Source organism: Lutra lutra, chromosome 3 (genome assembly GCF_902655055.1).
Source record: "Lutra lutra chromosome 3, mLutLut1.2, whole genome shotgun sequence".
NCBI classification, from domain to species: Eukaryota; Metazoa; Chordata; class Mammalia; order Carnivora; family Mustelidae; genus Lutra; species Lutra lutra.
Window position 1 is genome coordinate 109,620,154 of NC_062280.1, and position 27,887 is coordinate 109,648,040.

The following is a 27,887-nucleotide window of genomic DNA, read 5'->3' on the forward strand; positions in this document are numbered from 1 at the left end:
TGAGGAAATTGAATGACCGTTTCCAGCCCAGATTTTATCAAATGATGGGCTCCATTGAAGTAAAGAATGTAAAAAAGGTGTTGCCCAGTGGACTTGATGTAATAGGCATACAGATAGGTAAGATAAGCAGGCTTCTGTGAGGTTTATTGTCTCTTGTTTGCATCTGCTGCCACAATACTCAGTGCAGTGTGGTTGTTTATTTCTTGTAGCTCCAAAGCCAAGAAAATACACTCAGAGATTAACAAAAGGGTGCACATGAAATCACAGACACACTCACATTATATATGCACACACACACGTGCATGCGCACACACACAGTGGCAAAGCAACCTTTGCCCTACCTGTCTGTGACCCAGAAGTTCATGAAAATTGCTCAGAGAAAAGTCCCTGGTGTCTAGTGAAGCCTATAATCTCTTCAGTTTGTCCCCAGGATTATGTTTCATCTCTGTGAGTATGCCCTGTGATAAATGATACTTTTCCTTGATGGAAGGAATCATTTGAAAAAGCAACTAACATATCATGTCTTCTCTCTCCACATTCCTACTGTCATCCACTATCATTTGCCCAGTCTGACATTCACACCACCTGCTTCTCTGTTGTATGCTCCTCATAACCTGGAAAAAAAAAATCTAAATTATTAGCTTCCAGAAAATTTTCTTCCTTTCTTTGGTAGGCACATTAAAGTTAGTTTCAAGATTGTAGGAGGAATAATGTAATGTAAAGTTAAAAAAAAATAAACTAACAGTGGAATGGTCATCCTCTCTGAAAATCATTCTACCTTAAATCAATGTTATGACTTGTTTTTCTAAGATGGCCAATTTCATAGCTCATCTAGTAAAATCATTACTTGAAGCTATTAAACAAAATGTCTTTAAAAATGTTGAAATTGTATGTTTTCTATATATTTTTGATGAATATTTGGAATGTACAAAATAAAACACAAAACCAGCCTGAGAACAAAACATTGATCTCATCTGTATTATTTCATTTTTCATGTTTTAAGTTTATATTTTATATAACATAGACCATATTTTATTGACAATTTTTTATCTTGCTTCTTATAGTTAATATTTTTCTTTTTCTTTTTCTTTTTTTTTTAAAGATTTTATTTATTTATTTGACAGAGATCACAAGTAGGCAGAGAGGCAGGCAGAGAGAGAGGAAGGGAAGCAGGCTCCCTGCTGAGCAGCGAGCCCGATGTGGGACTCGATCCCAGGACCCTGGGATCATGACCTGAGCCGAAGGCAGCGGCTTAACCCACTGAGCCACCCAGACGCCCTAGTTAATATTTTTCTTAAAATATATTTTACATTGCTAAATTTTTAAAAAGATTTTGTTTATTTACTTGAGAGGGGAGAGAGAGAGAGAGTGAACATGAGTGGGGGTCAGGTGGGGAAGCAGTGGGGGAAGCAGGCTCCCCTCTGAGCAAGGAGCCTGATGCAGGGCTCCAACTCAGGACCGCAGGATTATGATTGGAATTGAAGGCAGCCGCTTAACCAACTGAACACCCCAGGTGCTTCATCTTTAAAATTTTTATTAAAATTTTTTAATTTTTTAATCTTTTTATATAAAACATAATTTAAGCATTAACTCAATTCATCAGAGTGCCTTTAAGATTCTACAGTGGTTACAGGTTCCTGGGTAGCTCAGGTGGTTATGTGTCAGACTCTTGATTTGGGCTCAGTCATGATCTCAAGGTCAAGTCCCTCATTGGGTTCCACACTCAGTGTAGAGTCTGCTTGTCCATTTCCCTCTGCTCCTGCCCCCTGCTCTGTCTTTCTAATACATTTTAAAAAAATCTTTAAAGATTCTGCTGTGCTAAAATTTTGAGTGTCTTGAATTTTTACTGCCAAAAATAATGTGGAGATTGCATACATAATGAAAAGGTAATTTTCTAAAATTCAGAATAGATAACCAGGAGTGAAGATTATTGGATGAATAATTATGGACTTTTGACTCAATTGTTTATAGCCTGTACCAGTTTCCCTACACACACACAGTGTGTAGAAGCACCTGCTTCTCCTGCCAGTGCCACCTCATACTTTCCCCTCATTTGAATATTCAAATGCCTTTTAAAAGAGTGGGGTTAATTTGCAACAACTTGGATAGACATAGAGGGTAAGTCAAATAAGTCAGTCAGAGAAAAACCAGTATCATATGATTTCAGTCATGTAGAATCTAAGAAACAAAACAAAGAAAAAAAAAGAGGCAAACAAACAAAACCAGTCTTTTTTTCAAAAAAGACTTTATTTATTTAACAGAGAAAGAGAGAGCACAAGCAGACAGAGCAGCAGGCAGAGGGTGAAGGGGGAAGCATACTCCCCACTACACAAGGAGCCTAATTCAGGGCTTTGGTCCTAGGACCCTGGCATCAGGACCCAAGCCAGAGGCAGATGCTTAACTGGCTGAACCACCCAAATCCCCCCCAAACAGATTCTTAAATACAGAGGACAAACTGGTGTTTGCCAGAGGGGAGGTGGATGGGGAGATGGATGAAATAACCAAAGGGGATCAAGAATACATTTAAATTGATGAGCACTGAGAAATGTCTAGAATTGTAGAATCATTAGATCATACACCTGAAACTAACGTAACATGATATGTTAGTTATACCTCGGTATAAAAATAAAAAAAAGAAAAAGAAAAAGAACAGGTCTAAATGATACTTGAAATCAACTCAGGTTCTTTTCTTCTGCAAAACTTCCAGCTAATAACCTGAGTGTGTTTTTTATGCTCATGTTTTCCCCCAATAATATCAGCAATGATAGTCCCTTCATTTGAAGATATCTTGTTTCAGAGCACTGTCTTATAGATAATCATGATGCCACAAATCACAATGCTAATATCAGAGGAAAGTAAAGGGAAATGGCAGATGGACCTGTGGTTGTGTTCACTCCTTTGTCCCTGAAACCTCTGTGAGAGGCAGACAGGGGCAGACATTGTTATCCACACTTTATACTGAAAGATGCTTTATGCCCAGGACCCAGGAAAGTCAATGATAAATAGTCAGCGGCTGTGTCATTCATAGTCTTCTTCCTCTTCTTTTGGAAAGCACTACACCATCGGCTTTTATTCATTTTTATTATACATCTATTTTTTCCTAGGGCCTTGAATGACTTTCACACCAAAGTGGGGGGAAAAAAATACAAGGCTGGGCAGCTTTTTGATAACACTGCTTACCTGGGAGTTGAAGACCAATGAGGTATTTCAGAAATGGTCCCATGTAGTTTGCTAATCACCAAATAAATCTCCCTGCGGCATCCCTTGCAATGTATGAGTGTTGGGGCAGAATCCTTGCCTTCATCCCCAGAATGAGAGAGAGCAGCAGAGGCAATGCCTGGGAAGAGCCTAACTCCCTTACAATCATGTGGCTGTGATCTTGGCTGGAGCTCCTCACTGGCTTCACGGCTCTCAGCATGTCCAGTTGCCAGCATCTGGCTGCCAGGCTCTACCTTCTGCAATTAAGGATGTGGCAAAGAGTCTTCATTGGGATTTTTTGTCTCCTTCAGCCTTTTGCAACCAGTGGCTCTTGTATTTTGTGATGGAAACTTCTTTGCTTGGGTTTTTTTTTTTTTTTTTTTTTCACTTTTGTTTTGTGTTTATTGTTATGCCCAGCTTCCTCCCTTCCGTGAGTCAGAGAACTCTCTATAGCCAGTCTTGCCTTTTTCATCATCTTTAGAGGTAGGTGTTTTCTATGGACTAAAAAGCTTGTTCTTCTAAACCTCCACATTTTTTTAGGCCAACAATTCACCCTTAAATACAGACATAATATTTTTTTAAAATTTTAGAATAGGAATATTAAATTCTAAAATAAGTTTTAGGTAGAATTTTTAAGTTTTTTTTTTAATTTTCAGCATAACAGTATTCATTGTTTTTGCACCACACCCAGTGTTCCATGCAATCCGTTTTGCACCACACCCAGTATTCCATGCAATCCGTGCCCTCTCTAATACCCACCACCTGGTTCCCCCAACCTCCCACCCCCCGCCCCTTCAAACCCCTCAGATTGTTTTTCAGAGTCCATAGTCTCTCATGGTTCACCTCCTCTTCCAATTTCCCCCAACTCCCTTCTCCTCTCCATCTCCCCATGTCCTCCATGCTATTTGTTATGTTCCACAAATAAGTGAAACCATATGATAATTGACTCTCTCTGCTTGACTTACTTCACTCAGCATAATCTCTTCCAGTCCCATCCATGTTGCTACAAAAGTTGGGTATTCATCCTTTCTGATGGAGGCATAATACTCCATAATGTATATGGACCACATCTTCCTTATCCATTCGTCCGTTGAAGGGCATCTTGGTTCTTTCCACAGTTTGGCAACCATGGCCATTGCTGCTATGAACATTGGGGTGCAGATGGCCCTTCTTTTCACTACATCTGTATCTTTGGGGTAAATACCCAGTAGTGCAATGGCAGGGTCATAGGGAAGGTCTATTTTTAATTTCTTGAGGAATCTCCACACTGTTCTCCAAAGAGGCTGCACCAACTTGCATTCCCACCCACAGTGTAAGAGGGTTCCCCTTTCTCCACATCCCCTACAAAGGGGAAACATGTTGTTTCTGTCTTGCTAATTTTGGCCATTCTAACTGGTGTAAGGTGATATCTCAATGTGGTTTTAATTTGAATCTCCCTGATGGCTAGTGATGATGAACATTTTTTCATGTGTCTGATAGCCATTTAAAAGTCTTCATTGGAGAAGTGTGCTTGGGTTTTGAATCCTTCATGATCAGCTCCTCCAATATCTAGAAGTTTATTCCCCCTCCCCTTTCTTGTCATTGCTTCTTTTCTAGCCAGGCCTAGATGGTTCCATGTTTCTGGAATTCACTATATGCATACGCACGTCTAAGCCTTTTCATTCCATATTGCTCCTGCACTGAGCTGCTTTTCTCCCTTGGCTCTTCCCTGACCTAGCCCCAAACCATTCATCCTTCTCTAAACTCGCAAGTAGGTTAACGTCTGAATCAGGATGAGACTCAACATGTTCAATGACTTCTTGAGGTGGAGCAGAGTACTGAAGCCCCTAGGTTGTGCCAACCATGGACCCTTGAGTTGCTGCCTTATGCGGAGGCCCAGAGAGAACTGGCAGTCAGGCAGACAACACTAGGTTCAGGGAGCCCCTTAGGATCTTTGGGGCTGTGGTTTTATAGCAAATAATTAGGAAGTTTCAAAACCTTAAAGATGGAACCTCCCTAGAGTATACCAGTATGAACCCACTACATTCCTACCTTGCCTATGTCAACCCCAGTGGATTGTCTGTGGCTCTCTGGAGCACAGTGCTATGGAGAATCATGGCTCCAGGTCCAGCTTGCATAGAAGAAGCTGCTATGACCCATAGGCAGAATCCACCATGGGTTTAGGAATCATGCAGTGTCAGATGTGCTGTGCCTGCTAGCCTTGTGTGGCCATTCCAGATCCCACTTTGCCTCAAAGCACCTTTCATCACTCAGCTCCATTATGCTTTCTTTGTTGTGACACTCACACTTCTATTACATGACATAACTCAGCATTTGATTCATCATCATCATCTCAATACATAATTTATAGAGTATCTACTATGCTCATAGCAAATAATCCTTGCCTTCAATGGATGGGAAACTTTAAGCCTCTTTTTGCCCCAGCATCCACAACCTTGGCATTGCATCACCATTTCAGAACTCAAAATTAAGAGCCGATGGACATACTTTGCCATACTTTGCCTCCTTATAACGTGCTTTCTATTCTCCTGGTCACCATTTTGATGGCCACCCCTCCTCACCTCTTCTCACTTGCCTTAATAGTTTGACATATACTTTTTATTCATTTTGGTATCTTGATTACTCTCAATGATTCTCTCAATTATTCCATTTGGTTTTATAGCTTCTTGCTTTCTTACTTTGACTACAGCCCTGCCCTCCCAACTGTGCTCCTGAACACCATTTCCCCAGCCACTGAAAACTACTGGCAGGATGCAAAATACATTACAAGAATTAAGAAAGAGAAATCACAGGCTAGGAGGTTCAGGAAATACTTCATGAGTGTCCAGAAACTTGATGTAGGTTTTGAAGAAAGACGTCTCTTTGGACAATTCCAATGTAATAGGACAATTCCAAGGTAATTTGAGCAGGGGCATGGAAACTCAAAATGAGGACATAGTATTTCTGGGAAACAAAATAAACATAACGTTCTGTGCCACTCATCACGTTGAAATGTACATAATGAAGGCACTGTGTGTTGAAGAAGAGTATAATCTTTGAAGGCAGTAAGATTAATTCCCACCATCATGACACAAGCTGCAGAAGATGGACAAAATTACCTGACCTCTTCATGTTTCAGTGTCATCATCTTCAAGGTAGAACTAAAAAACACCTGCTTTATAGATTGGTGACTCCTGGGATATTATAGGCACTGAATCATTAATAGCTAATGATAGTGTTATAATTATTTTTATTGTCCCATTTTGCTCACCATTTCTCATTGTATGTTCCCCATGAAGACCATAGTCCTATGACTATGTCTATCCTGTTGTGTAAATGGCCTTCTGCAAGAACAACTCTAAATGTTTTAGGTCAGTGATTATAAATATCTTAGGAGCCACATACCCCTTGAAGAATAGAATGAAAATTATGAAAACATTTTATTTTGTATAACATTTTTGGATCACTAGATACCCCTGAAATCCATCTGTGGACAGTAAGTTAAGAGCTCCAGAATACATTTTAAATTACAAAAATCGTGGATAAAATCAAACTTTTTCTGTGTCTTTATAAATTCCTAATAATCTTATATAAATTCTCCTTGTTGAATCATCAGGGTCTCAATGAGCAGGGACCTGACGTTGAATCCCTTGTGGGAGAGGTGGACGCGTTTCTTAGAAGCTCTTCACTTTGTGCCACAAGATTTAGAAGACATTTCTGTCCAGGTCCAGGTTGTTTGAAAAGGAAAAATTTTATTATATATATGTTTTAAAAATATATTGGCAAGTAGAGGGTAGTAACTGCTAACATGGGTAAAAGAGGACTTAATGGTCCAGAATGAGCACTTAGAAAAAATCAGGTACTTTCTCTAGGCTGCCAGAAAATAGACAGTGAAGGAACTAGATACAAGGAAAGCTCCCTCTGCCTTCCTCTCAGGCTGAGATTCACACCCGGTCCAAGTGGGTGGTTGGGACCATGCAGTCTGCCAACAGCAACAAAGCTTGCCAGCCAGCATAGGTCTAAGCTGCCTGTGGGAGCTGCTACCAGTGGACAAAGTGCTAGCTGAGGGCACAGCTGGAGCTCAAGCATGCAGAATTAGTGGGTTCCCCAATGACCATCAATGATGGAGGACAGGAACCCAGTAGAGTAGGCGGCCAAATGGTTTGTCCTTGCAGTGGCTCTCTCGTGCCCTCTACTGGCAAATCCTAGCATTTGGGCAGAAAATGTTTTCAGGGTCCAATCTCAGCATCAAAACAGGGAGAAGGAGGGCTTTGGAGCTGAAACTCAGAAACGGGTAACTGACACAATCTCTAATCTCTTTTCTTCCTTTTAAATTGTGGGTTAAAAAAACAAAAGGCACAGGACTTCTGGAAGAGACGGTAAGGAAGACAAAGGGAAGCACGTACGTGTTCATGGTTTAACATCACCTGCGTGTGGACTTGGGTGATCATAGCATGCCTCACAGGTGTATGAGCACAAACTCTAAATACAGGTACAGGCTCTTGTGAATAGGGAAGTATTAATTTATTTCATTTTGTCATTATCTATTTCCTCAATAGAAAATAATGAAACTACACTTACTCTCTTTTGTAGGTCCATGTAATTTACTACATGAAAAAGCATTTTTCATACTCAAAAAGCTTGATGTGTGCCATAGGCAGACCTGCATTTGAATCACCCAAACAATGTACCCTTCCGATGAGGATTTGCTATGCCACAATTCTCCTAAAACTTATTCCTATATTTTACCTAAAGGTTTTCTCATGCAACTCACTGCCCTCCTTTGAAATAGTTTTATTTTTTTGCCATTTCTTTCCACCATTTTCTCTAATATCCTAGTTTGGCTCATCTTTCTATTCCTAAGTCAGCCCATGGGTTATCCATTCTCACCCAAGGTGGTCGATTATTACATCAATTTCCTCCCTGACAATTAGTTCCAAAATTTACCTTGCTTCTGCCAAGGAAACAAGCCCTTTGAAGGACATTCATATTTGTCATTTGTCTTTATTGCATCAATACAGTCCAGTAGCTAAATAAAAGTCTTCTCTTTTAAAAATAAGTATAATTTAAAAATAATTTAAAAATTTAATGATTGACTAGAACTTTAAGAAAGGTACCCTGAGGTCAAGAATATGGCTAAATGGACACATTTAGCCTGTGCAAGCCACAGTTGATATGTCTGATAGAAATGTGGTGTCTGAGCAGATTTGGGGCTGAGGGCATGCCCTAAAATCCACCATTTACCTCAGTTTTGGATGATGCATTGTGGAAGCTTCTAAGCACAGTATGATTTTGTGGAGTGCTGCAAGAACACAGCTGAGAATCAGACCCTGAGGATGGAGCATTCAGTGCTAGTTTCTCAAGGTGAATGGAAGGTCGGGCAGCCCCAGAAGATACTTAGTTTTATACGCTGAGGTTTTGGTGAATGTTCATCATTCTGTATTCATGGGCAAATACAATACCCCATATTGAATCAGTAGTCCTCCATTCCTCCAGGAAACTAGAAAGCACATGAATTTTACCAGACTTTTAACGTTTAACAGTGTCATGACTGGCAAAAACCATTAAGACAATCTAAGCATCTTGGGTTTTGTTTTGTTTTGTTTTGTCTTGTTTTGTTTTTTCATGTTTTTACTCATAAAATCAAGTGTTTATAACCAGGGCATGTTTTAAATTTCAGTGCTTTGTGATCGATATCCTTACAACCTCTTACCCTTTTTAAGAAATAGCGGGTCCCCATGTTTTATAAATGTGTGAAATAATTAGAGCTGATACTGCTCTGGGAAAGCACAAGAATCATCCTCCCACCAATATAATTAAATAAACAGCATATGGACCAATAAGTGTAATAAAAATGATATGTAATTCCCACTTTTCACAAGAGAATTCATGTTTACAGATTATAGGAAATTTGTGAAACACAAAAAAGTAGAAATAAAGAAAAAATCACCTGCAATCCCATCAAACAAAGTCAACTATAAATGCTGTGTCAATGTAGATTTTCCAGTTTTCTTTTTCAAAAAGAATATTATCTCGTGTAACTTTTTTTTCCTTCTTATCAACATAGTCTGTAATGAAAATAGTAACATACTGAGCATTTAGTATATGCCAGATACTCTGTCAACTGATTTTCATATTATTTATTTCAATCTTTGATTTCACCCTATGAAAGGACAAGTATTTGTGGTTTCATTTTGAAGTTGAGAAACATGAGTATAATGCTATTAAAGCCAGTCGTCCAAGATGCATAGTTAGGAAGTCTCTGTCCTGGCTTTTTTGATCCCAAAGCCATGTTCATCTGCTATGATATGCTTTATGAACATTTTGTGTGTCCTGCTCTACTCACCGCATTTCTGAATTTTAGCTAAAGTAACAGTACATCAGAAAAATGGTGATCAACAAATGTTGAATAAGTGAATGGCTTGCTTTCTTTTTTTTTCTTTTTTCTTTCTTTCTTTCTTTCTTCCTTTCTTTCTTTCTTTCTTTCTTTCTTTCTTTCTTTCTTTCTTTCTTTCTTTCTTTCTTTTTTTTTATAGGAGGAGACAGGACTAATTTGAATTCCCAGCAAGGAAACTAGCACACTACAGATAGTTTGTACTTAAAAAATATTTACTTATTCTTGTGTTGGAATGATTATTATACCAAGACAAACTTGTAGCATCTGATTAGAGTGAGAATGCCTCCTTATTTAACACTGGAGAGTAGAAGCATCTTCTGAAGGGAAGCTATTCCTCTCTAAACCTAGTGATCTTCACATATAAGTAAAAGATCCTCAATACCATCTAACTTTCAGCCACCTGAGGCAGAGAATGAGAAGATGATCTCCAGTGGGTACGTAAATGGCTCTGTCAGTTAAGAGTATGTCTTTGGCTTATGTCATGATCTCAGAGTTTTGGGACTAAGCCACACATCAGATTCCCTGCTTCTCCCTCTCCTTCTGCATGTGCTCTCTCTCTCTCCTCTCCTCAAGCAAATAAATAAATAGATCTTGAAAAAAAAATACAATCTTCCGGACATCTACCCCCACTAATGATTTCTATATCCCTGATGCAGAAGTAGTTCTGATCTACAGAGAAACAACTGTATGAGTCAGGAGTTGTGGCTTCTCTATCCATGATGGTTACTATGTAATTGGATAAACTTCGTGATTAACTTAGTTTGGCACTGTAACTGAGAAACATTCTTTAGAACATCTAAAATGCCTTTCAGGGGCACCTGGGTGGCTCAGTCAGTTAAGTGACTACCTTTGGTTCAGGTCATGATCTCTGGATCCTGGGATGGAGCCCTCTGTCAGGCTCCCTGCTCTGCATCTCCCTCTTCCTCTGCCTGCCGCTCTGCCTACTTGTACCTGTGCTTGCTCTCTCTCTCTCCCTGTCAAATAAATAAATAAAACCTTGAAAACATTGTCTGAAATACCTTTCAACAGAAACATTTCATTAAGGTGAATTATTTAAAAGGCCTCTATCGCTGTATTAGTTTACAAAGTCTTACATATCAAACTACTACAGACTAACTTGGTTCAAACAATAGAAATTTACGTTCTTATAGGTCTGGAGAGTAGAATTCTGAGATCAGGGTATTGGGAGGTTTGTTTTCTCCTGAGGCCTCTCTCCTTGGTTTGCACTTGGGCATCATCTGCCTAGGTCCTTAACTGGCCTCTCATCTGTTTCTCCATACTGCTGATTTTTCTGTGTCCAATTTTCCTCTTCTTGTACAGACACCAGTTAGATTGGATTAGAGGTGACCCTAATGACCTCATTTTAACTTCATCCCTTCTTTATAGGTCTCATCTCCAAATACTATCCCATTCTGAAGTGCTGGGGGTTAGAGTAACAACATATCGATTCTGGGGAAACACAATTCAGATCATAACAGTCACTTAAAGTTTTATTATCTGAAGACCACAGGAAGTATTTGTATTAGTTATCTGTAGCCTTCCCTGCCCCCTCAACAAAATATTAACATAAAGACTAGAAGCGGCAGGAAGTAGTTAGAGACTCAGACTATTTCACCTTTCAAGGAAGCCATTCTTACTCTGTGGCTTCTATCCTAAGAGTCCCAGCAAGCTTCTGGAACTTGAGGTGTCATATCTACATGCAAAGCTTCAGTGAGGGTGGGGGGGTGGGGGAGTAGGGGGGGAGGCAAAAGAGTATCCCTGCCAGCTAAGTCAGCACTTCTTAAGGCTTCCAGGAAGTCCCAACCAATGCTTCTGCCCTGCCACGCCTCATAAACCAGACTAAGTTACCTGAGCATACAGATCTGCAGGGGGACTGGAGACATGTAGCCACCCACTTGAACATAGTGCTACCTCAAATAAATTGGAGTTCCACTACAAGAAAGGCAAGGAGAATGGATTTTCAGTAGGTAAACTAGGGATCTTTACCCAAGTCTCGTTGAACAATAAAGGTCAGTGTATGAGAATTCTCATGTAAAAAGTGTTACAGTTTACAGTTACAGTTACTATTATAAGGACACTTTGGACTTGTGCAATCCAATATGGTAGCTACTAGCCATGTGTGGCTATTGAGCATTTGAAATTTGGCTAGATCAAATTGAGATATGCTGGAAAGAATAAATAAAAAACACACCTCAATAATTTTAGTATTGACTACATGTTTAAATAATATTTGTTTAATAATATTAAATAATATAAATGCCCAATATTCAAATTAAAATTAAGTTAATTAAGTTAATCTCTTTCATTTTACTTCTTTCTTTTTAATATAGTTACAGAAAACTTTATTTATATATTTATTTATTTTTAAGTATTTTATTTGTTTATTTGAAAAAGAAAGAACAGAGTGAGAGAGAGAAGGATAGGGGCTGGGGTGGAGGGGGGACAGAGGGAGAGGGAGAAGCAGACTCCCCACAGAGCAGGAAGCCTGACTCAGGGCTCTACCCCAGGACCTTGGGGTCATAACATATGCTACAGGCAGACCCTTAACCAACTGAGAAACCCAGGTATCCTGCTACAGAAAATGTGAAAATACCTATGTGCCTCACATTCTATTTCTCTTAGACAGTGTTGATCTAGCATATTCACCACCCCAAATATAGGTATTACAGTTTTAGCTTCTATTTCTTAAAGCTATTTTTATTAGGAAAACTTTTAAAATGTTTATTTAGAGATAATAATAATCAGAATTAGATATGTTTCTTCTCCTTTCTAAATCATTATTGATAAAATTGAGAAGTTGCTTTTTAAAATGCATTCATTTTTGAGCTGTAAATTTGTTTAATTTTCAAGACCAGGTAAAGGTACTTGCCCTGCACACACACTTGATACATTTCAGTCTCTTCCTAAGACACAAGAAGCCCATACTATGTTTTCAGAGCTAAGAACATTTGTTCCTCACTGAAGTTAATTTAGTCTATAAAGGCATAATGTACATGCTTGTAGAATAGAAAGTTGCTTTGTTTGTGGGCCAAGCAGTTTGTACAAGAAAGTTTATTTAAACGGAAAAAGTAAATACATGTTCACACACACACACACACACGCACGCTGACACACACATGCTCACACATGACACTTTCTTTTGACTTGGTTACCATAATGACTTGTCACCTTTGCCTACTTTGTTGGGGTAGACACATAATTAACGACTGAAATGGAGGGAACAAATCTTACTCAGTTATGGGAACCACTTGAAAAGTAGTAGTCATTGGGTTTCATATCCAGCTTCTTCTATCCGTACTTGGATTAATTGCTATTATTTATTTCTCAATAATCCACACTTATAGCAGCTACTAATTCTCAATACTGTTGTCATGAAAACTTTCAAACGATACTTGGAAAACTATTTAATTTAAATTTCCATTATAAAAGTTTTAATTTTTCATTTTAAATAAATTTTAAATGGAGAAAAAATCAATTACGTGAATAAAAATTCCTGTAATTCCACAAGCCAGTTAGAGCTGCTATTTAGCAAAGTGGTCTCTGTTCTATACCTACATATTTATAGATAGGTATATTTTATCTGATTTGTACCTGCAATTTGTATTCTGTTCATTTCATGTGATGTTATATTAAAAGCAGTTTTCATGCTTATCATAAAAATTGCTATTAGTGGTGGCAAAATAGTATGTCATATGAATATACCATAATTTACATAACTATTCTAATTTTAGAGCCAGGTTTGTATTATTATAAATAATGGTTGCTTGGTGTGTAAATCTTGGTTTAATTTCAGATTATTTCCTGAATATAGATTTCTAGAACTGAAAGTAAAGTGTCGAAAAGGACTATTAATATTCTTAAGTTTCTTGATTCATATTTCCAAATAGTTTTGCACAATATTTGGAAATAGAAATTAAGGAGTGTTCAAGGTAGTTACAGCTTTATCTTCTGCCTTAAACCTGAGAGGTTATCAGTTTAATGTTTGGTCTATTTTTCGTTCCCTTTCATTCTCCAGCTCCCAAGGACCTACTCCGGAGTTTGTTTCTAGGTGAAAGACATCATTGTTTGCAAAACCTGAAACTCAGGTGGGGGCAATCGTCTTTGATGTAGAGGGACTAAGCATGAAATATAGGGCCAGAAATGGGCACACACAGGCATGGAACTAACACTGACTCCATAGCCAAGGAGCTGAAACGGGGAGCTTGGAAAGTGAGAAAAATAGAAGAAAGTCAAGAGAGAGCCAAAGCCAGCATGTGCCTCTCAGTGGGTCCCTGTTTACTGATTTGTACATGTAGCCAGCTCATGGAAAGCTGGAGAAGCAGGCTATGTGGGGAACCACCTACCAGTGTACCCAGTCTCTTCGATTATAAGTGGGACATTCTCTTCATTATTAGAGATGTTTCCCCTAGGTATCCCTCAAATGAAACAGAAGGACATGATCTCTATCCTCGAAGGCCTTCTTTGGCAGAAACTAGGTGTTACCTGTATAGACCAATGCCAGGCACTAGTCTTCCTTAAATTCCAAAACTATGCCATGGCTTTCTTTCCAGTGGCTGTCCTCCTTTGCTTTTTTACCCTCCACCCCAATCCTATTCCCACTCCCACTTCTTCCTACTTATCATCCAAATCAAAAAGTATTTCAGGAATCCCTGTTACAATGTGTCCCATCAGCATAGACTTCTACCTCCTGGCACCTAATCATATCTGTGATGCCACCTTTTGTGTCCTTCACCATGTGCAGTGGAAATTCCAGGTGCACAAGCTCTGAGCCTATCTGTCTCCTTGGCTGTGTCCTTGCCGCTAAGACTGAGCCTGGTCTATAGAAACTTCTTAATAAATATCTGTTTAAATACATAAGTAAAAGAATGAAGGAGCCTATCTTTGTCTAAACACTTAAAAATACCTTAATTTGGCACCCTGCTTCTCCTAAGTTTGTGAATCAGAAAGATAGCTTTAGCTTACAAGACAGCCTTTCCTCTACATTTGCCAATAGCATGCCAGTCAGTCCTGGGAGTTTTCAGACAAATCAAATTAGAAATGGTTGTACTCATTTGGAAAATCAAGAACTGACTTTGAAATCTTTCCCCACAAATTAGATTGAATCAAGATCATTTTCCCCCAGCTTATAAATGCTTGATTGGCTTTGTTTGATGCCTCCTGATTGAAACTCAGCCTTGCACTGCTGGCTTTATTTTTTACTCACCAGGGTGTTGTGATGTCTGGATGATGATTAAAAACAAAACAAACACCCACAATGAAAATGATTTGTAAATAACAGCTCAGCACAGCAACATAACCCTTAGAAGTGCACGTTTAAAACGAGTCAAGGTAAGCAGAACCTCAAGATAGGTCTGCTCTATTCCCCTGAGGTCTTAAAAATCAGTTTTCTGGTACAGAAAGACCGCCACAATTGACATATCATCTCTACTGAGGACCCAAGAAAGGGAGGTACTGGGACTTGGCTGTGACAGTATTTGAGGAGTCTCAGTGGGAGTGGACTGGCCACCAATCTTCCATCTGTCCTAGCCACTCACATAGCCCCTTTGTCTAACCACTGCTTTGTTCCTCAGGCTAGATTCAGACTCATCCTAACTTTGGTCAAGTTCTTTTCCCAGCCTACTTTGATTGATGAACTCAAGTTTTTTTTTTCAACAGATAAATACTGGTTTACTCTTTGGATTCTTTTGTTTTGTTTTGTTTGTTTTCGTTTTCCCCTCTCTTTTTCTGCAGGAGTTGGCAGAGGTGTCTCTCAGATGAGTGACAACTAGGTGTCTCCAAGGCTAGAGGCCTTGGGTCCCAGATCTGGTAGATGGATTTCTGGATGATGCCCACCTTCCAGCTAAAGCGAATCCCCACAGCCACCCTATCCCCACAACAGAGAGTCAATGATGGTGTGGGCTTGCCCCTTTTCGGGACCGAGAACTGTGAAAATACATGTGCGTGCCCTGGGGCACCTCCTTCCCTCGCCCCTGGGGAACCAATCCAATTATCTGCCAAGGTTCAAGGCCACAGCATCCCAACTGCCTCAGTTCCATTGCATGTTCTGCTGTGCCAGTGGGTGGCTAGTAGGTCCCAGACCAGGATCTGGCAACTGTTTTACCTCTGTCCTCCTCTATCCAGTCAGCTCTAAGCAGGCCAGGGTCTTACTATCAGGTAAGCATTTGGTGGGTGAAATGAAGTCCTAGAAAAGAGGCAAGAAGTCGTGGCAAACCACATGACTGAGAATAAGTTAGAGGACATTGACCTTGCAGGCTCCTCACCTGCTTTTTATCTATCACGTCTTTAAGACTATCATTTTAAGCAGAGGACAACTTTCTGTGCCTTCCACAAAATAGTTAAATGGCTTGAATCACTATCACAGGCAGGAATAGATATCTTTGAGAGTGAAATGAGTTGGGAATGAATGCATTTGCCAAAACAAGATAACTAGAAAAAGGTGGTGCCTATCATCAGTTGGTCAAAGTTTGACTGGAGAAAAATGCCCACAAGTGGTAAATGCCCATGAACAATTCATCCCTGATGGCCCCTTTACTCAAAACCTGCAGTCTGTGAAGCCAGCACAAGTAAGTAAGGAACAATCTTGAAATAAGTGGATCCCTTAGCAGAGAGGTAAGGCAAAGGTAACACCTAGGTTGAAAATGCAGGCTCAGTTAGCTTCGGCTGCCACAGTCTGAACTGTCTCATGTACGTCCATGACCTCCTCTAAAATAAGCAAAGGGTTATGTTCAATCCTCCAGCTGTGAAGTAGGCACAAATTAAGCCATTCATGAATGTCTTTCTTCTCAGTTTTGTTAGCTCCTTGTTCTAGTTTGGCAAATGAAGGCATCTTTGCCTTGTGCTCTCTGAGGCCTGGCTAGCATCTCCTGTGACCAATGAAAAAATGACAATCAGTTACATGTTTAGCAAACATGGGACAAACCAGAGACCACAAGTTCACCGTTCAATGCATTTCAGGCTGTTCCCTCTATTACACACTCACATTTAGACCATGATGGTGTTTCCTCCACTGTGTCCATAAGCAGAACAGCATCTTCTGAAGTTTGTCCCTCTGTATGAAAGATAAGTCTTGTTTGTGACCATTCATCTGATTCATTCTGTGATCACATGGCAAAGACTTAAGTGTCCAGAACTCTCTCTGTCAGATACTCCTCACTCACAAGTTATCAGGAGACCATGGTAATTATGCTATTACTACAGGATCTCCTTTTTGACGAGCCCCTCCACCATGGAAGATAGCTTTTCGTTAGATGGATTTTATTTGGAATATAATCATCATTTGACAAATTTTTGGTTTAGTGGCAGAATGACTTGGATTTATTTGGAAGGAGGCTGCTGCTCAGAACCTGTGTTCTCTCTTATTGTTTTCTTCCAATTTTCATTGCATGGTCCTTGGACCAGCACCAAGCTAAGCAGATTACATGTAATTTCACCTATTTTATTATCTCCAAGAAATTGTTAAACACTGTAAATCCTGGTTCAGTTCAATGTTATAGTCTCTGTAAAGTGATTACAGATGCTTTTTTTAGAGAGTGTGTAGAGAGAATAGTCAGTCAATTGGTTGTTACTCCCTGCTAATTATGTTTATAAAAGTTGGACCTCTTTTTTTTTTAAATATGAAACAATATCATTTTCTCTTTACTATATTTTAAATATATATATATATAGTCATTTATGGAGACCCTTGGCTCTGTTCCCTGTAGTTAGAAAAGAATTGGTAAGAGAGAGGCCTAAGTCTTCTTCATTATGTCCTGAATCATTATAAAGAAACCTTTTGAAATGTATTTTAAATTGTAAATACTTGGTTATTCTTCTCATGCCAACAATATGAATGGTTCAAATGATGCCTATCCCCTACTCCAAAGAGGAAACAGATGATAAGGATGTGGGTGCTTAGTCTCAGATACCCTAGAAATGGGGAAGCAGTGGGGACCTCAGAACTATCTAGTCCAATGGTTTCAGGTTACAAAACAGGAAACTACAACTCTAGAAGTGACTTGCCTCAGGTCACCCCAAAACTGGAAGACCTGGGAAAGCAGAAAAACAACCATTGTGATTAATGCTGGGCTCATTGCGTGTATTCTCATTTGATCCCAATTCAACTCTCTACTTTTATCCTCCAAATTACAGTAGCTAAAAATAAGGATCATATAAAATATATGGGTTTTCCAGTAAATATTTATGATAAGAATCCATTTCTGCCTAAGTTGAACAGCCCACTGTCTTTGAGTGAACACTGACATGAAGCAAATCAGGTAGGGAGCTAGAGAGAAATTTAACATAAAAGAAATCTTTTCCTTCCATGTCTGCTGAAGTCCCTTGTTCAAGCAGAGGAGAGTGGGAGCTATGCTTGATCTTCCTGTCCCTTCACCATGCAGGGGATCTCCTATCAATTTTACCTGCAAAATATCTGTTTGCTTTTCTCCCTCTTCCCCTTTGCCATTCTAGATAGAGCCCTCCATAAGCCCTCAGCTGCTCTGGTCTACTAACTGCAATAGCTACCTGAGGTGTGGCCCTTGGCCACTCATCTCCATATGCAATACATTCTACTCTTTAAGGACAGCCCCCTAAGGGAAGTATGTGAAGCACCACTTGACTGTGTATCCTAGCCTCTACATCAATCCCCCTTCCTGCATTTCCATTCTCTTTTTTTCCCACAGCATCAAGTTCTAGTGCCTTAACATGGTCTAAAAGCTTATAGGATTGCCCTTCCTTCTGTCCTTTCGACTTCATCTTGCCTTCTGATATGCTGGCTTTTGAACTCTAGTCAGCTGACCTTCTGTTGAGTCCCTGACTATATCTGCCCCACACTTTCCTGCCTCTAGCCTTGTAGCATATGCTTTCCCTCTATTATTAGATAACACACTTTCCTATTCTCCACATAGCCACTCCTGTGCCTCTGTGAAATCTCAATGCTATTGTCACCTCCCTAAGGAAGCTTTTTGTAACCATCCAGATTAGGATAGGCTTCCTTTGTCTAAGACAAGGTACTGCTCCTTCATATCTATTAGTGAGGTAGGGGTTTTTCTCTGCCCTTTGGAAGGAGGGCTTCTTGGGGAGGATGAATCAATGAAAAGGGTTTGCTTCCTACTCTGACACAAATTTAGTTCTTGGGTGTCAAGTCCTGACCACCTGGAGGAGGCCATCAAGCTTCTCATGACAGGTGACAGTATCAGCTTTTGTTATTTATGATCCAGAATAACATTTTTACACAGATATGGACTCTCTCTAAGATGGTCTATGAACAGATCTTTAGGATTTCAAAGTTCTGTGGTCCATCTGGAGTGATCACTTCTTGTCTGAGAAAAGTGGGATGGGAAGTTCTGTGTCTTAAGGGTTGTAAAGAAAAGCCATGGTGGATCCTTGAAAAGTAATATGGATATTGTTTGGGGGTCTCTAATGGAGAGATGGTTGCTCTATCTTGGGGCCAGCACTTTTGTGTACCTTGCCTTTTGGAGGATGGTCGTGTATGCACATGAAAAGTATACGTGAAAGCTTAGGGCACTAAGAACTACCATCCTGGGTACAAAGGGAGGTCCCCACTAGGTGTTTCAGGTACTTGTTCCTTGGGTAGACCCTACCCCATTCTTGACTGGCAGCTTCAGTCACACAGTAGAAGGTCACTATCCAACTATGGCATGGTGGACCTGTCAGGAGAAATGCATCAGGTACTAAGGATTTAGCCTCTTCAATGTAGAGTGACCTCCTTTTTGGACAGTGAAAGGCCCTGCAGGTCTTGTAATTTATGCAGGAGAGAAAGGGACCCATGGCAGTTATACTGACTTCTTCATTTCATCTATTGGGCCAGCAATGGTTGATTCATGTTGAAGATTTGACCATGGTGTGCTCCTGTGTCATGGCATGCTTTGTACCTATTACAGTCAGAATGCACATTTAAGGATGAATGCGATGGATTTCAATCACATTTACAACTTATTTATAACTCCTGTGCTTAGAACATTGTCTTACAATGCTTGAGAAATCCTTAATAAATGTTGAAGTCTTTTTTTTTTCTTAAGATTTTATTTATTTATTTGACAGAGAGATAACAAAAGAGGGATTACAAGCGGGGGAGTGGTAGAGGGAGAAGTAGGCTTCCTGCTGAGCTCGATCCCAGGACCCTGGGATCATGACCCGAGCCAAAGGCAGCCACTTGACAACTGAGCCAACCAGGAACCCCAGCGTTAAAGTCTTTATGAATGAAATGTGCAGTGTAATAGGTGGTCTGAGAAATGGAGCTTCCTTCTTGGCAGGCAGGGCTAAGTGGGGGTGCAGGCAGGCAGTGGGGGTGGGGGAGATGGAATGAAAGTTGAATTAATAGATTGAAGGGGAATATAGTCTTTTTGCCACTTTCTGTTTTGACACTGTCCTAAAGTAAATTGTCTTCTTGCACGCTGTTTCTAAATCATGGTAGGGACTCCCTCAAATGTTGCCTTGAGAAGGAAACTGGAATCAAAAATGGTATTATTGAGAAAGATTAAATAATCGTGCTGATTCAAAAGTAACATTTTTGCATTTAGCTATTTTTTTTTTCTTTCTGTCTATTGGGGAGATGGGAGTGGGGTGGATATCGATGTTTCTCAACACTGTGACAATTTTGCAAACAGCAAATGTAGCTGAGATGGGATTAGAAGCAGAAATGGCAGCACAGCAGCTGTGTGATGAGGAGCTGAGCTGGGAACATTCACTTGCCAGGAGAACTGGGTCAGATTTGGTGTGGAAAGCATTTCCCATCTACTCTGTTCTCTCCTACTCATTTGTCCTTGCACTTGCCATGAGAGAACATAGCAGGGGTGTGATCAAACAAACAGAAGTTTGGACAGCTCAGGCAGCTAGTCCAGGGAAGGATAGAAGAGGATAGTATGAAGGGATGTGGAGAATGGACTGGAAGAGCATGATCTGCAGTGAACCAGCAACACCCCAATGCATTTCAATGTTGTCCTACTCCCCAATGACAACAAGTGCTGATCACCACACATGGCTTTACCTTAACCAGGGAGAATCCCTCAGACATCAATCTTAATTTCTTGCCACCAGAATCTAGCCAGGACACTTGAATGTCTTTCAAGGGATGCTGAGTGCCCTTGTCCATTTTACATGTACCTGAGGTCCATTAGACATTCAGTGGATGGAGCAAGTCTGAGGAAGGCATCTCCCAGACCTGTCAGATGTGAGTGAACTGCTCAGGTAAGGGGAGAATCTCAGTTTCTGTAGTCCCCCACCTGCCATGGCTATTGATCCAGAGAACACTGAGAGAACACTGGGTTGAGCTAAACATTGGATTTTAAATCAATGGGGGAATGGGGCATTTTTATTACTTCCTATTCTTTTGCCTAGAGTTGCATCATTGCCTCCCCAACATTCCGCCTTCTGCACAGCCTCAAACTCGGGGTACAGCTTTGCTCTGGCAAATTTGTTTCTCTTCTGGGAAAAAGAGAAAGAGGAAAAATGGTTACTGCTATCTCTGGATTTTGCTGTAGGAGCATTTGTGATTCTTCCTCTTCCAAAAGACAGCTCTTCCTCAATCATTTGCCATCAGTGAAGATACTTCCTTCTTGAAAAGAAGTCCACCAGAATTTTTTAAAAAGATATTATTTATTTGAGAGAGAGAAAGAGAGCTAGCAGGAGTGGGATGAAGGGCTGAGGGAGAGGGAGAAGAAGACTTCCTGCTAAGAGGGGAGCCAGATAACATGGGGCTCCATCCCAGGACCCTGAGATCATGACCTGAGCAGAAGTCAGACACTTAACCAACTGTCCTTATCTGGACACCTTAGTGGAAATTTTGAATGCAGGCAGCCAGTCAAGCCATGGTGTCCCCCCCACCCACACACAAAACTTGGACCAGTTTCCCCTCACTTACACAAAGAATAATATTCTTCTTTATCCTCCTGATTCTAGTAGATGCACAGTTAATATTCCCCACCTCTAGGCTTCCCATCTGCCCCTCCCCACCACAACAGTCCACTCCTCATGCTATTGAAAATCATCTTCATAGCTTAAATCCAACCAATGTAGTTTTATTGTTTCTAAGCTTGGATTAACAAATGTAACAAACATAATGGGGCTTTTAAACTCTGCCTCTACTCATCTTTCTGGCCTCACCTCTTTCATGGCCCCTGGCCTTCCTTGTTGCACTTAATATTCAGAAATGACCAGTTCCCTATAATTCCCAGGAATGCCATTTTGCCAATTTCTCCAATTCTTTGCGCACAATGTGCTACTTGCTAAAAAGTCTAGCCACACACATTCCCTCCTCTCCTTCCCCACATCCTTACAGGAAAGCATCACCTCCCTTGTGAAACCTTTACTTGTTTCATTATTTCTTCTACTAGGGTCCCCTTGGGAGATTGTGTCTATCTCTCTTGCAGCAACTTCCACATCAAAACAAAGTTTTTTTCATGTGCATGTCTTGAAATTTTACCCCTGTTTGGTCCATAGTTGGTTCGTGGTACATACTTATTCAATGGATGAATGTTCTTGTTTTCATACCTGCTTCCTTAGAAAATGCTGATGCTTCCCATCCTGCCCCTCACCCCAACTGGGGTCTTCTATGGCCTTCTGGTGGGTAACAGTGTGATCTGCAAAACAGGAATGGAAACAATCTCACAGGTATATCTGAACAAAGCTGACATTTTCTTTTCCTTTACGGTCTTGCGGCTGAATGTAGAATGATCCTGAAATTAAGGTCAGCTACAAGTAGTTGTTTCTATCAGCTGTCAGATTGCAGAATAAAAAATGGCTTTTATATGTTTGATTTTTATTGTTTTCCAGGGCAATGTCACTTTTTCCTGCTCCGAACCACAAATTGTTCCCATCACATTTGTCAACTCCAGAAGCAGTTATTTGCTACTGCCCGGCACCCCTCAAATTGATGGGCTCTCAGTGAGTTTCCAGTTTCGAACATGGAACAAGGATGGTCTGCTTCTGTCCACAGAGCTGTCTGAGGGCTCGGGGACCCTGCTGCTGAGCCTGGAGGGTGGAAGCGTGAGACTCGTGATTCAGAAGATGACCGAACGCACAGCTGAAATCCTCACAGGTATCGTCTTCTGACAATTGCTAGAACGGCTTCTTGTTCAGCCAGATCAACACACTTTTAAGGTTCTGACTAAAACATGCAGAATCCAGCTGTCAGTGATGTGGAATGACCCAGTAGTCACTAATTTATTCTAAGTCTGGGGAGGCTACCATGTGTATGTGTATGTACACACACACACACACACACACACACACAGAGTTAAATTAATATATATTTTATTTATTTATTTGTGAGAGGGGAGTAGAGGGGAGGGACAGAGGGAGAAGCAGACTCCTCATCGAACAGGGAGCCTGACTCAGTGTGCGGCTGCTTCCCAGCACCCTGAGATCATGACCTGAGCAGAAGGAAGACATAACTGACCACCCAGGTGCCCCAAAGCAACTTTTTTTCCCAAAAAAACCTAAAACTAAATGAACAATAACAACAAAATACCCCTGAATTCCGACGTATCTATTGAAACTTTGACAAGTCTCTTAATTTCCTTATTCTTCAGCAGATTTGTTTGAGAAGCAGGAATATGAATTCCTACCTAAATATAAATAATATAGACCACTTACTGAACAGTTTGCTAGGTCTAGACAGACATGGCATATATTATATGGACTCTTCATGATGCTCGTTCTAGGAAGGATTTTTATATGTACTTTATAGACAAGGAAGTGAAGAGTCATGGAAGCTAAGTAACTTAAAAAATCACATGTTAATACCTGTTGGAACTACATTTCATCCTGAATTTCCCTGGTTATAAGTCTGTAGTTTCCCTGTATATCACACACAATACCACAGAGCTTTTACAGCCACCAAATTTTATTTCAAGTGAAAGTTACTGAGTTTAATGAAATACTTTTTAGGGACACCTGGGTGGCTCTGTAGGTTAAATGTCTGCCTTTGGCTCAGGTCATCATCCAGGGGTCCTTGGATAGAGCCCTACATAAGGCTCCCTGCTCAGCAGGTAATCTACTTTTCTTTCTCCCTCTGCACCTCCCCCTCTTCGTGCTCTCTCACTCTCAAGTAAATCAATAAAAATAGTTAAATTTAAAAATATATTTAAAGTACATTTTTAAGATAGTAATTAAATACTCATTCATATGGCCTCTAGGTATGGCAAAACTTTTTAAAATTGGCCCCAGAATAACTAATTTTGGAAAGACTTTTATGGCAATATACAGATTCTAATATGTAGCAATACTGTAGAACAGATTTATGAAGAAGTCATGTATTTCAAAACTCTGACTCTTCCATGTGATATTTTTGTAACATGGGACAGCAGAACTTTCTCCTTCCTTCTCTGTTTGTTACCTTACCAATGTCTCCTGTCTTTAGAAGCAGTACTTAGTCAACAAGTACTTATTGAGGCTATAAAGTGCCAGGTATTATGTTAGGGTTAGAGGCATGTTCTTAAGTAAACAAATCATTTGAAAAGCCTTCATGGTTCTACAGTCTGAGTAAACACCCCTCCTCTGGACATCCTGGGCCAATATCCATCCTGGATTACACTACAACACATTTTTGTCTTAAATGTTTTCCTTCTCCCAACTGGACTGTGAGTTTTGTTATCCAAATAAATTAGAGAAAATTGATTTAAATAGTAAAGGGCATGACTTAATACCCAAGATCAGGTCAGATTGTGGGAGAACCTCATATGCCACTTAGTGAGCAAAAATAGGAGAGCCTGGGTCTGGAACTTAGGTTCAAAAAATACCTCTTTTCCTTAATGTTCTATGGCTCTGAATAAACTTCTTAACTTTGTCCCATATGTAAGTGAGAGTGTATTCATTATCTATGGTTGTGTAACAAACTATAGCAAAATATAGGGGTTGAAAATGTTTATCGTGTCCTAATTCACAAAAGTCAGGAATCCAGAAGCACCTTAGCTGGGTAATTCTGACTTCAATTAAGTTGTTGGTGGGGCTACCATTACCTCAAAGTCCAACTCTGGGTAAATCTGCTTCCAAGCTAACTCATATGGTTATTGGGCAGTCTCAGAAGATCCACTTCCAAGCTTATTCCAAGGCCTCTCCAGAAGGGTGCCTCATGAAATTATAGTACCTTTATCCCAAAATGAGTGATTCAAGAAAGACAAAGAACACTCATGGTGAAAACCATAGTCCTTTTATAACCTGACACCAGGAGTGGCATCCCATCCCTTTTACCATGTTCTGTTCAGTAGTAGGAACAAGTAAATAAATCTCGGCCTTGCTCAAGCAAAGGGCATTATACAAACCTGTGGATATTAGGAGTCACGGATCATCAGGAACTATCTCAGAGTTTGCCTAAAATGTGAGATAGGAAGAAAAAAAAAAAGAGAGTTCTTAAATCAGGAGACTGCATGATGGTGACTAAATGAAATAATGTATCTAAAATCCTAAGCACAGTGTTGAGACGTATTCAGCAGATTCCTTTCCCTCACATACTGACTCAAGACCTATAGCTAGAAGGGGCCTCACTCCACAAAGTCATAAAAGCTGAATCAATTTGTGCAGTGACAGAATTTTATAAAATTTATAAAGTTTCTAGTAATGGAGGTGAGTTAATCACTTAGAAACATAATATTCTTCATGTTCAGAGTTATAAAAGTTAGACCTCAGTCCTCTCTATTTGAAGAAGACAAATGTGACCTGGTACTAGGCTGTTTCTCTCTAATCAGCAAGATGTTTGAGTATAGAGACTTGTAGGCCTCAGGTCAATAATGCAGTTTTAACATAGGCTAGGCCCTGGTGGCACTTTGTAGTGCTGTCTGTATTATTAAGCACACGTCAGTCCATTAAAACACATTTATGACTGAGAGAGGCTGGTAAAAGCTGCCACATTACCCAGCTGCAGGAAGGGGAAAAAAATCATCTGTTATTTCAGACCCGTCTCTCAAAAAATGAAACAAGTAAAAGGAAGTTTTAAAAATGTGCTGACTGAATTCCTGAAGTCTATCTCAGAAAACTCTTGCTTTATTCTTTCCCCAATAATAATTTTTGAATTTTGGAAAATTCGGATCTCTCTCATTTTTTTTCTTTGAAATGGAGCTACGCTTTGTGTCTGCTGAAATTTTTCTACCTGGGGAGGGCAGGGGAGACAAATAAAACAACAACAAGCCAACAGAAAGTCAAACACAGAAAGTTTTCTTCATCCTTACATTTCTGAGGAAGCTTGTTTTCAAAGTACTTGAGATCATTGTGGCTTTCTAAGGAATGACAGCCCCAAGTGAGAATGTAGGATGTAATGGACATTGTCCTGTTGATGTTTGAGGCCCAGTGGGGCTACTCTTAACACATGGCACATCACAGAACATAGACAGTATAGTGCATTTTGTTAGTGGGACAGGGATTCCAGATATTTAAAGATTAATTCAGGTGTTTCTAACATCTTGGGTCTAAAAGAGAAAGTAACCCCCATGGAAATGGAAGTGCAGGGATGCCTAGCACATCCATTCCTATTTCCAGAGCTTCATACAGAGTGCATGACTTTTTGCTTTGGAGGTCAAGGACAGAAGTGCAAACTAGATGCATCCTCAAAGTAGAAAGCATCTGAATTCAGTTCTTCTAGGAGATGAAGTTTCCAGAAGATGAAAGACAACAATATAACACTTCCCATATACATATATATATATATATATATATATATATATATATACACACACACACACTTTTTGTTTTTGTTATCTCCTTTCTTGAAAGTCTTATACATGTGGAGATGAAGAAAAGTTGCGAACATCTTTTCACTGTAACTGACAAGAGAGTAGAATCACCAATCATTGTGGATCTCTCACAGGTCAGGCATTGTGTCGGGGCCTCATGGTTATTATTTTACCAACATGCACTGGGTGCATGTTTCATCCCAGGATGAAACTGGGAACCAAAAAATGAAGTTAAAGTGACCAGGATGGTATTCAACCTCTGGTCTTTCTTTTGGATTCCCAAGTTCATGGTCTTTATACTGGAACTTAATGCCATCCATATTCATATTTTATATTATAATTCAAATTTGAGGAAACTTTAGAAAAATGATTTCCAGATATATGTTCAAAAAGCTATTAAAGTAAGTAGCTATCTAGTATCTAAGTTAATTCTTCCCAGAACATTTTATTTGGTGGCTCCATTGAGAGATTCTTGGGTTATGTGAGATTTACCAAGATGTTGAGTCCATTGTCTTTAAGACCTCTTATATATTTTAGCTGAGTTTGCCTGCATAATATTATAAAATAAATAACCCATATCTACATCACACACACACACACACACCAGTATTCATCAAGTATACAAGACATAAAGCTTAGTGCCAATTCCTTAGTAAGATTATCATCTAAGGACTATGGGTATTAAGCAACATGAAGTACTACTGAGTATCTATCTGCTTCCAAAAATTTTGCCCTGTATTATGCAGCCTTTCCCATTCTGATCACCGCATGCTCCAAACCCCACATGGAAATCGTGGAGCTGCCCTGGGAGAGAGAATACCCTCAAGGTGTCCTTCTGCACAGCGAGATTTTCCATTTCTCTTTTCAGGAATCAGAAAAGATCTATAGGCAAATCTTAAATAAATGAACAAACACCTGGGCTTTCTACTTTATGCATATCAAGCTCTCAGTTCTTTACTACATTTCATGAGGTGCCATGTGTCACAGGGACTGGTCCATCTCTCACATCCACACCTGTTCATTGAGCAGTAGATACTCTGTTCTATTTTTTAATGTCAGAAATGGGTGCCATTCTAAAGACTTTTAGAGAGCTGTTGAGAGTGGAGATTGATATTGTCCAAACTCATCTGAATTACTAACAAAACAAGGAACTGTATAAAGGTAAAGAATACCACCTGCTCTGTTTCTTTGGAGAATCAGGGAGGAATGTTTTGAATTTTGTGTGAAACATTAAAGAATTGAGAGAAAAAGCCGGCATCACTATAATTACTTTAAATGTGATCTGAAACTTCAATGTTATTTTTATTTTTCTGATGGGAGGATGTTGGGAATGAAAATGGAAGAGGTCTGGGGGCTTTAGTCATTGAAGTTTGAAATCTGCTTTTGCTACTGTGACATTTCTCAAAGTATTAACTCCCCACTGAAAAGTGAGCCTGGGCAAAGAGCTTGAACTCAGGCTTTGGCATTCTGGGCTGTGGCTTACATAAATGAGGAATGTGAGTAACTCTTGTTCTGTTAGACCTCATTGTCTTGTTCTGCTAAAGGAGAGACTTGGTGTAAAATTACTAAAATCCCTTCTAGTCCTTTATATGAGTTCCTGAAGAACAGCTGAGGTCAATCCTTTTCCTCACTGTCTTCAAGGAAATCATCAA

The 27,887-nt window shown here is 39.9% G+C and overlaps 1 protein-coding gene across 1 annotated transcript in view; it reads left to right on the forward strand.

Moving 5' to 3' along the window:
- The window catches only part of CNTNAP5 (contactin associated protein family member 5), an 847,743-nt gene that overhangs the window by 414,002 nt on the left and 405,854 nt on the right, over positions 1–27,887 (forward strand). The window contains exon 8 of the mRNA XM_047722671.1: positions 22,343–22,607. Within this exon, the coding sequence (XP_047578627.1) occupies positions 22,343–22,607 (265 nt within the window). The remainder of the gene's footprint in view (positions 1–22,342; positions 22,608–27,887) is intronic.